At 56.5% G+C, this 10,372-nt stretch overlaps 2 protein-coding genes across 2 annotated transcripts; both read left to right on the forward strand.

Annotated features, from left to right (window-relative positions):
* Positions 1-4,664: 4,664 nt before the first annotated feature.
* On the forward strand, positions 4,665-5,156 carry LOC141027147 (uncharacterized). The gene has a single exon (XM_073504114.1). The coding sequence runs from the start codon at positions 4,665-4,667 to the stop codon at positions 5,154-5,156; it is 492 nt and encodes a 163-aa protein (XP_073360215.1).
* A 255-nt stretch (positions 5,157-5,411) lies between these two features.
* On the forward strand, positions 5,412-8,018 carry LOC109783242 (U-box domain-containing protein 15-like). The gene is made up of 4 exons (XM_020341843.4): positions 5,412-5,898; positions 5,994-6,110; positions 6,192-6,626; positions 6,760-8,018. Exons 1-4 carry the CDS (start codon positions 5,560-5,562, stop codon positions 7,801-7,803), a joined length of 1,935 nt encoding a protein of 644 aa, XP_020197432.1. The 5' UTR covers positions 5,412-5,559; the 3' UTR covers positions 7,804-8,018.
* Positions 8,019-10,372: the final 2,354 nt, after the last annotated feature.

Raw genomic sequence — 10,372 nt, forward strand, 5'->3', positions numbered from 1 at the left:
TACTAAGTCCTCATGGCTCACAGATTACTACACAACAGGTGGAGGTACAGGTAACACGAGGATTTGACGTGAGAGCGATGCTTGATCTATTTAGAGCTCTTCGTCAATAATAGGATGAGTTCCGGGTCGAGAGCCTGAGATTAGCAGGATGGATTTCGTTCTTCTTTTTCGTTTGATTTCATCTGTAGTCGGATCCTGCTCTTCTGTATTATAATTACTATGTATTGATGTATTCATACTGTAGCTTGTGGCGAGTGTAAGCCTTTATCTGGTATTATCATCTATTCAGTACATGGTATGTTGTAATGATATCCACCTTGCTATGCGCTCCAAATGTGATTCTGCCCGAATCATGAATTCTTTATGTGATCGGAATAGAATTACATCTTGAACGCTACAGACAGCCTGGGTCCTCCAGCTGCTCGATCCGATGGCCCAAATCGCATCAAAGAAACGAAATGGACGGTTAGATCTTCCAAATTCCTGAGAGAGATCAGGGGATCCTATGGTTCTTGTTTCTGGATGGAATCAGTGTGTTCCGGTTCAAAAAGAAAAAAACATGGGTGTCTAATTTTGTAAGGAGTATATTTTCCGTGGGTGGCTCCCCGCTCCCCGCTGCCTCGCCTTTCGCCGGCGGCCACTCCGGCCCCGGCGTCCACCCACCTCGGCGGCGGTTTCTCCGGCCCCGTCGACCACCCCATGGACACCCCTCCCCCTGCGGCGGCTGGCCGCTCGCGCTCCGACCGTTGGCTCGAGTCCAGGCCCTCGTCGGGCGGCTCTGCCGGCTCTCCGCCCGCCTCCTACAGGCAGGTCCTCTGCAGGCCCGTGGCCCCCGCGTCCCTCGCCTCCCCGTTGCCTGCCGCCTCCTCGTCGCCATCGTCTGCGCGTCCCAGTGTCCGCTCCGAGATCTGCCGGCCTCTGACCGAGGACCGACCGCGGGATGATTGGCAGGTGGCCAGGAGCCGGAAGCAGCCACGCCAGGCGCGCCCCCATCGGTCACGCCGCGGCTCCAGCAAACTCCCCCGCCAGTGACCGTCCTGGCTCCGAGACGGCGAGTGCCCGCGTTGCTTCAGCACTGCCCATCCCCGCTCCGAGTGTCGCCACGACATCTGCTGTGCGCGGTGTCGTTTCTTTGGGCACAAGGCCAAGAACTGCACCGCCCTGCTCACCGGTGCCTCTTCCCCGGCTGGCTCCCCCACCCCTCCCGGTGACCGCGCCATGCTCTCCGGCTCAGCGACCCCCACGCGCTCCACGTCTGGGCTGCCGACGCGCGAGTCTGGTGACCGCGCCGTGCTCTCCGGCTCTGCGACGACCACGCGCTCCACGTCTGGCCTGCCGACACCCGCGTCCTTCGGGCCGACACAGGCCCCGTCCCGCCTTGGTTTACCTGTGTCTTCCAGGTTGCCTTCATGCTCGGCTTCGCGCTCGGGCTCCCCGGCTGCTTCGGCATCGTCGCGTGCCACCCCCCTGTCCGGCCACCCCGCGTGCCGGCCCGCGGCTTCCGTCTGCTATCTCCCGCGCTCCGCAGAGATTGTCGCCGCCGAGCAGTCCCTTGCGCGCGCCTTGCTTGCCACGGTCGCCGGCAGCCGCACCGATGTCTCCTGCAGTGAGGTTGCCACCCTGCTGTGCGCCAAGTTCGAGCTCAACAGCCGCGACTTCTCAGTTCATCCCCACGCTCCAGAAGACTTTCTCATCTGGTTCTCCGACCCCGCGCTCCGGGCTCGCGTGGCCATCGCTGGCAAGACCCGTTGTCCGCGGTTCCGGCTGCTGTTCCACCCCTGGAGCAACTCGGCGGGCTCTGAGCCGGTCACCGCCCTCTTCCTCGTCAACCTCGAGCTTTACGGCATACCGGATCACGCGTGGCACCGCTCCTCCGCAGAGATCCTGCTCTCCCCCTTCTGCAAGGTAGAGCACCTAGCCCATGAAACGTGCAGCGGGGCTAACATGGCCGTCTTCAAACTCTCGGCCTGGACCACTAATCCGGACGCGATCCCGCGCACCGCCGAGCTGCTGCTCCTCGAAGACGATGGGATTGGGGTCGACGCTGGTCCTGAACGCGCGGAGCGGCTCGCGCTCCACCTGGCTCGCTTCCCAGTCCGTATCCACCTGGCCAAGTGCGTTGACTACCGCCGGCCAGTGCCACCACCGCCCCCTCCGGCGGCTGACGACTCCGGCGACTCCAACCATAGCTCCCCGCCCGTCCCTCCACGCTGGCCGCAGCACCACCAGTTTCCGCCCGCCAATCCCGATCCCCGGTCGCCTCAGGCGAATGGTGGTCGTCGGCGCCACCACCGCCGTGCGTTTGCGCCGCCCGCATGCCGTGGCTGGGAAGGCATCCTCGGGTCCCACCCTGGTGTTGTCGCTGACGCCAACCGGGTCTCCGCCCTACTACATGTGGGCTCCTCTGCTTTGGATAAAGCAGGGCCCCACCCTGTCCCCGCATCAGCGCGTGACCCCGTGACCAACCAGAATACTTTGGCGCCGTGCGATTCAAACAGGCTGGCCGCTCTTGTCGTTTGCCCAACCACCGCGCCCTCGGCCCCACTTGCCTCGGATCCGGCGATTCCAGAGCCTTCCAGCCTGATCGCGCAGCGCCAAGTGGCCGTTGTGGAGGCGGGTTGCCCGGTCATGTCGCCCTGCGCCACTAGGCGGTGCGCACCTTGACCGCGGTCGACCAATGCGCGACCCCGGACGTGGGCCGCCCGACAGTTGTGGACCATGCCCCGACTCCCCGCCAATCGCCGCCCCTGCCCCGAATCTCCCTCGGGCGCCGCATCGTAGGATCTTCCCCCGCCAGCGCATGAACCGGTGGGCCCGCAAAGCGCTTTTGGCGCCACTCCCACTGAGCGGCCGAAAGTCCCATGCAACCCCAACATGCATGTGGACGCCCCCTTGCCCAATCCTGGCCCTTCTCGCTGCATGGATTGTGACGCCGCCATGCAACCCTCACGCGTCTCTCCGGATGGCCAGCTCGCTATCCTACCCAGCTCTGCCTCCTCTAGCCAGCCAGCAGGAATTTTTGGACGGCATCCAGACGCGCACAACTCCGATCCTCCCAACGCCGTCCACGCGGCGTCGGCGCCTCGAGCTACCCCCTAACTTCACTCCCAGGCGCAGCGACCGCATCACCCAGTCAGATCGTGGACTAAACTCCGAGGCCAAGGCCAAGCGTGTGCTCCTCCGCCGCCTGGGCATCATCAAGGACGACGAGGCTGGCTCCCCGCCTCGGCAACATGGTGTCTGCCAATCAGAGCGCGTTCATCGCCGAGCGTGGTGTTCACAACAATTTCATGCTCGTCCAGCAAACAGCGCACCTCCTCCACAACCTCAAGGCGCCGCGAGTCCTCCTCAAACTCGACATCGCCCGGGCTTTTGACACCGTCTCCTGGCCCTTCCTCTTCGAGGTCCTTCGTCACCTTGGCTTCGGGCGGAGATGGTGCGCTTGGGTGGCAATCCTCCTCTCAACCTCCTCCACGAGAGTGCTCATCAATGGAACCCCCGACTTCCCATTGATCATGCTAGCGGACTGCGGCAGGGCGACCCGATTTCGCCCATGCTTTTCGTCCTGGTTATTGACGTGCTCAACACCTTGGTCCAGCACGCCACTAGGCGTGGCATTCTCCATCGCCTTACGACCAGGCGCGCTATTCCCAGCATCTCGCTATTTGCGGACGACGTCGTCCTATTCTGCCACCCCGACGAGCATGACCTCCGGGCCGTGCAAGGCATTCTCAAGGTGTTCGGTCAAGCTTCTGGCCTCAAGACTAACTTCGCTAAGTGCTCCGCGACGCCCATTTGTTGCACGGATGAGTCAGCCACCAATGCCGGTGTGACGCTCTCTTGCCAGACCACGCACTTCCCCATCCAATATCTTGGACTTCCGCTCTCCACCAGGAAGGTTCCCACGTCGGCGTTGCTACCCCTTGTGGAGAAGATGGCCAAGCGCCTTGGCACTTGGCAAGCTTGCCTACTGTCTCGTGGCGAGCGCCCCGCCCTTGTTCGGCATGTCCTGAGTGCCATGCCCGTCCACCTGCTACTAGCCATGGCCCTCTCGCCATCCATCCTGAGGCTCGTCAACCGGTTGATCCGCGATTTCCTCTGGCATGGATGCAAAGAGGCCCGCTTTGGCAACTATGTGGTTAACTGGCAAGAAGTGTGCCGCCCCCTCGAGCTTGGGGGCCTTGGCGTGCGTGACCTTCAACGCACTGGCATCTCCCTCCGGGTTAGGTGGCTCTGGCTTCGCATCATTGACCCCATGCGGCCCTGTCATCATCTACACCTGCCAGACGACGCCGATGTGCGCGGCCTTTCGTGCCTCTACATCCTGGACCATTGGAGACGGACTCACATGTAGATTCTGGACTGACCATTGGCTGGATGGCAAGTCGATCGCCGAGCTTGCTCCGAGCCTGACCGCTTTGGTTCCTCGAAGACGCCGCAATAAGCGCCTAGTCCAGGAGGGACTCCTCAATCGGGCATGGATCCAGGACATCTGTGGCGCGCTTGGAGTCGAGGCCACTGTCGAGTACATCTATCTTTGGAGGCGTCTACTTCAGGTCACCCTCTCCTCTGACCCCGACCGCATACGCTGGCGGTGGACTGCTAGCAGCTCATACTCGGCCTGATCCTGCTATCTGGCTCTTTTCCATGGATCCATTGCGCACATGGACTGGAGGATGACATGGAAGGGCTGGGCCCCGACCAATGTCAAAGTGTTCTTATGGCTCGCCAAGCAAGACCGTTGCTGGATGGCGAAAAGACTTGCTAGGCGAGGACTAGCCCACCCTCCCCGCTGCGTCCTATGCGATCAAGACTTCGAGGACATACATCACCTCCTGACCGCCTGCGTCTTCTCCAGGGAGATTTGGCACCGCTCTCTTGCTTGGTGCAGACTCACTGTCAGCCCCCCCAATCGCGACCTCAACCTCTACGACTGGTGGCGAGACGCTACTGGCTCCATCCCAGTATCGCTCCGGAAGGCCCTTGTGTCCCTAGTGCCACTGGTCACCTGGGCCATCTGGAAGCACCGCAATGCTTGCATCTTTGACCTTCAACAACCCTCTGTTAGCCGCTTGTTCGCCTCGATCCAGGACGACGTGCGCACCTGGGCCTCGGCCGGCGCCAAAGGACTCCAAGCTGTAATTGACGCGTTGTAAACCATTGTAACTGGGCCGAGCATCCCACTTCTTCTGCTCACGAGGACCCCTGGCACGCCTAGTTGTGTACGAACTAGGTGTCCTCTAAACCTGTATTCTTTCTACCTATCAATGCAATGATACGCCAACTTGGCGTGTTGGAAAAAAAAAACAAGCCCTATAGATCGGACGCTACAGATCTTATGCAAACTGCATGCACTCTGTAGTATTCTCCATTTTTATGGCTTGTCTCGACGACAGAAGAAGCGCTTCCCAGTGATTTAGCGCACAAAAAGCATTCTCCATCGACCGAGTCTCCTCATCCCTTGTTATTTTTGGCTTTGCCTTTCATGCTCTCGCCTCCGTTTCACTCACGCGCGCCTCTCGTTTCTCCGTACGCAGCTCGCCAACCGCTTGATGCCGCATGCCCCAACCGGCGCTGCCACCGTCGGCGGCGGCCACCGCTGACCCCGAGCCATCCGGGACCCCGGCAAGGGAGATGGACGACGAGGACCTCGTGGAGGAGCTCCTCGCCACCGTCAATTCGGCCCGCGCTTACTCGGAATTCCGCCGCACGCAGCGAAAGGAATGCCACAACCTCCTCCGCTGGCTGCAGCTCATCCTTCCGCTGCTCGAGGAGCTCCGCGACTCCGCGCCCCGGCTCACCGATGACGCCTACCGCCGCCTCACCCTCCTCGGCCGGGCCTTGTCCGCCGCGCGCCGCCTCCTCCGATCCTGCAACGACGGCAGCAAAATCTTTCTGGTCCGATCAGATGGCCATGACCTGATGTCTTTCTCCTTGCCCCTTCTTGCCATGCGTGGCCTTGACCAATTGATTTGAGGCCAATCGATTTTCAGGCGCTGGAGAGCGAGGCCGTGCTGGGGAGGTTCCGCGCTGTGTACGAGAAGATGAACTCTGCGCTGGATGGAATGCCCTACGCGGAGCTCGACATTTCCGATGAAGTCACCGAGCAGGTAAGTGCATCATCAATAATGCTCCTGGAAAGCTATTTACGTACGGATCACACAATCACACATATGATCCTGTTGATTAAGGTGGAGCTGATGAACGCTCAGCTGATGAGATGCAAGAAGAGAACGGACACGCAAGACATGGAGTTGTCAATGGATCTCATGGTGATACTCCAGAACAACAAGGACGAGGAGAGGAATGCGGACGGGGCAATAGTGGATAGGCTGGCCAGCAAGCTGGAGCTGCAGATGCTGCCGGATCTGAGGGCGGAGACGGTGGCCATAAAGAAGCTGATCAGCGAGCGGAACGGGCAGCATGCGGACAGCACCAAGCAGATCATTGAGCTCCTCCACAAGTTCAAGGCGATCGCCGGCATTGACGAGAAGAACGTCCTCGGTGGCGAGGTCTTCGTGACCAAGTCCCTCGACAAGTGCCCCTCGTTGATGATCCCGGACGACTTCCTCTGCCCTATCACGTTGGAGATCATGACGGATCCTGTCATTGTCGCCAGTGGACAGGCACGCGCATTGCCGAATCTTGATTCCTCTTGCTTTAGTCGTACTACAACAGATGAACCATGTTCGAAACGAAATTATTGTTTTCCTTTAAATATTTTTTGGTTTAGATAAGAAGTTGGTTTGAAATACGCAGACGTACGAGAGGAGAAGCATCCAGAAGTGGCTGGACAGCGGGGAGAGGACATGCCCGAAGACGCGGCAGCCATTGGCGCACCTTTCGCTGGCGCCCAACTACGCGCTCAAGAACCTGATCCTGCAGTGGTGCGACAAGCACAAGGTGGAGCTGCAGAGGAGGGAGCCGGAGCCCGTGGCCGAGCAGGACGGGCACCCGAGAGAGGACATCCCGTCGCTGGTGGAAGCGCTGTCGTCGATCCACCCTGATGTCCAGCGAAAAGCGGCGAAGAAGATCCGGATGCTCTCCAAGGAGTCCCCGGAGAACAGGGCTCTCATTGTTGGCAATGGCGGCATCCCCGCCCTGATCGGCCTGCTGGCCTACCCGGACAAGAAGGTGCAGGAGAACACGGTGACCTCGCTGCTGAACCTGTCCATTGACCATGGCAACAAGCTTCTAATTACCAAGGGGGGCGCCATCCCGCTCATCATCGAGATCCTCCGGAACGGCAGCGCGGAGGGGCAGGAGAACTCGGCGGCGACGCTTTTCAGCCTGTCCATGCTCGACGAGAACAAGGCCACGATCGGGACCCTTGGCGGCATCGCGCCGCTGGTGGAGCTCCTGACCAACGGCACCGTCCGGGGCAAGAAGGACGCCGCCACGGCTATCTTCAACCTCATCCTCAACCAGCAGAACAAGGTCAGGGCCACCCAAGCCGGCATCGTCCCAGCGCTAATGAAGGTCATCGACGACAGGAGCCTTGGAATGGTCGACGAGGCGCTCTCCATCTTTCTGCTGCTGTCGTCGCATCCAACCTGTCTTGGAGAGATCGGGACAACGCCATTCGTGGAGAAGCTCGTGCAGCTTATCAAGGAAGGCACACCCAAGAACAAGGAGTGCGCGCTGTCCGTCCTGCTGGAGCTGGGCTCCAAGAAGCAGACGCTCCTGGTGCACGCGCTCAGGTTCGGCCTCCACGAGCACCTCTCACAGATCGCCAAGACTGGCACCAGTAGAGCGCAGAGGAAGGCCAACTCTCTGATTCAGATAGCAAAAAAGTGCTACTGAATGTGAGACCCATTTGTACCTGTCTGTAATTCATCTCGTTTTTGATAGAAAATTTATTGAAAATCCGTGATCAACCCTAGGGAACCTGTCGCGTGGTGGATTCACTACCCACACCTCTTGAGGACTTTCACGCCCCTGGGATATCACATTCTCACCACAGGCAACTCAACTCTATTAATCACAACTATAAACTTGGTAGTACAATTTTTTGGTGACCGCTACCGTTGCATTTCTAGCTCTTTCCTGCTTGGTAGGCTCCCGAGAGAGATCCAATTTAAGGGAGAAAGATCTTATATGACTTGGGCCGTACGCCCCGTCGTGAGACCCGCTTCCCACTGAAAGTTGGCAAAAATGAATCTCAAAGTGTTTTGTAATTTTGGGCAGGGGAACGGGAGTTTAGAGTAGGAAATTGTATTGAGATTAAACATGGGATGAGACGTTTTATTCCCAATCTTTTGTTTGGCACATAATAGGAATTATATGTGAGATTTGAGGAGAAACTGTATTCCCTTGTTTGGTTTATGGGCATTAGCGAGGGACTAGACATGGAAAGTTAACGTAAGTTATGATGAAGGGCGAAGATCGACTCACTAAAACAATTCCATTCCAATTCCCACCCCTCCTTTGTTAATAAAACGGTGGGAGCTGGAGTCTAAAGTCACATGTCTATTTCCTTCTGAATTCCCAATCCCCGAACCAAACAATAGATTTGATGACTCACACCCCTTCAATTATCATTCCCTAGATCTAATTACCCCAAAAAAACATGCTGTAATTTCTTTCCCTCTCTCTCGTCCCATGGAGCAGCCAGCTCCACCAAGTAGCACCAACAGGAGCCATACCATATCAGAACCCTCCATCATTGCATCCTTACACCCCGTCGTCTCCTCCCCACTACTAGGAAAAGGGCTATAGCTAATATGGACATTAACGGCGCACCACATATGGTGCGCCACTGCAATATAGCAGTGGCGCACCATGTGTAGGTACGCCATTAGTGTCCATATCACTAATGACGCACCACACCCACGGTGCGCCACTACTAACAATTTCTTTTCCTAAACTAGTAATAGCGCACCAGGGCAAAGTGCGCCATTACTAGTTCAAACTAGTAATGGCGCACCACACACTCTGTGCGCCACTACTAAAAAAATTCTTTTACTTTTTTTTCAAAACTAGTAATGGCGCACCAGGGTATAGTGCGCCATTACTAACAATTATATATATATATATATATATATATATATATATATATATATATATATATATATATATATATATATATATATATATATGCAAAACTAGTAATGGCGCACCACGTAACAGGTGCGCCATTAGTAACTAGGGTTACTAATGGCGCATTATTAGGTGGTGCGCCATTGGTAACCTGAGAGCAGCTAGATATTTTGGACTGTCACCTACCACACTCACTTTCCCCACTTCATTCTCTCCACCACCTCCTCCAAGCTTGTCTCGGCTGCCTCCTCCTCCTCACCTCATTTGCACCATAAATTCACCCAAATTAAGTGGTTAAATTTCCTTTTTTTGATAGGTAAGTAAGGGGAAAGCTTCTTTATGTTGTAAATCTACTTTTTTCTCCCTCCAACAATATGCACATGCACTTTTTATGGCCTAGATCTACGTATGTTTGTGGTGTTGCATATGTTTGTGTTTGCAGGTACCGGTATTTGAAATGCGATAGTTGCCAATATTTAACCGGAATGTTGATTCATTTCCGTTTCGGCGAGAACTTGGCACTATGCATTCTTTTTTGTCCTATTTTTAGGCAAAGTCATGCGAAATTTTTTTTGGTTCTAAAATATCGTTTTGCTCTACCCCGCAGGCGAACATGGTCCGCACGATGACCGAAGGCATCGTGAATAGGTTTTTGAGCTCCGCGAAGGCCGAGATGCTTCAAAAGAACGAGACGGAGATAAGATGTCCGTGTCGAAGATGCAAGCTGAAGTGCCTTATTACGGACCCGGATTCCGGACAGGTGCGGGACCACCTGCTCTTGCGTGGTTTCATGGATGGCTATAGGTGGCAAGGTGATGAAGATGACTATGAAGTCGTCCATGGGGGCCGGGCAAGAAATGAGGAAGGGCAGCAAGACAACCGCGACGGGGCGGGCGAGAAGACGAAGAATCTCCAGGACATGATCACGATGGTGATGCAGTACACAGTCATCATGTAGAAGATGCCGGACATGATGATGAGGAAGATCAAGACGAAGGGCATGATCATGAAGATGAAGATGCCGGAGCAGACGACGATGGACCATCGATGGGCTGGGTGCAGGACCCTCATATTCAAGAGCTGCTTCTCAAGCAGACGGATAACGCAAGAGCTGCCGCCCGAGAGAAAGCCAAGCTGGATCAACTGGATATAGACGCGGTTACTCCATTGTATGAAGGATGCAGGCCCGAGGATACCCGCCTGAAAGTAACGCTCATGGCTCTGGATATGAAGGTAAAACACAAAATGACCGACGCATGCTTCGACGAGAACATGTCATTCTGGCACGAACGTCTTCCCAAGGGGAACAAGTGCCCTACCAGTTTCGAGGAGG

This window comes from Aegilops tauschii, chromosome 7, assembly GCF_002575655.3.
Source record: "Aegilops tauschii subsp. strangulata cultivar AL8/78 chromosome 7, Aet v6.0, whole genome shotgun sequence".
Classification (NCBI taxonomy): Eukaryota; Viridiplantae; Streptophyta; class Magnoliopsida; order Poales; family Poaceae; genus Aegilops; species Aegilops tauschii.

Excerpts from the sequence above, each read along its gene's own strand:
- LOC141027147 (XM_073504114.1), top strand. The coding sequence starts at position 4,665 with ATGGACTGGAGGATGACATGGAAGGGCTGGGCCCCGACCAATGTCAAA.
- LOC109783242 (XM_020341843.4), top strand. The coding sequence starts at position 5,560 with ATGCCCCAACCGGCGCTGCCACCGTCGGCGGCGGCCACCGCTGACCCC. Across the intron at positions 5,899-5,993 it reads ACGGCAGCAAAATCTTTCTG|GCGCTGGAGAGCGAGGCCGT; the intron begins GTCCGATCAGAT and ends ATCGATTTTCAG. Across the intron at positions 6,111-6,191 it reads CCGATGAAGTCACCGAGCAG|GTGGAGCTGATGAACGCTCA; the intron begins GTAAGTGCATCA and ends CTGTTGATTAAG.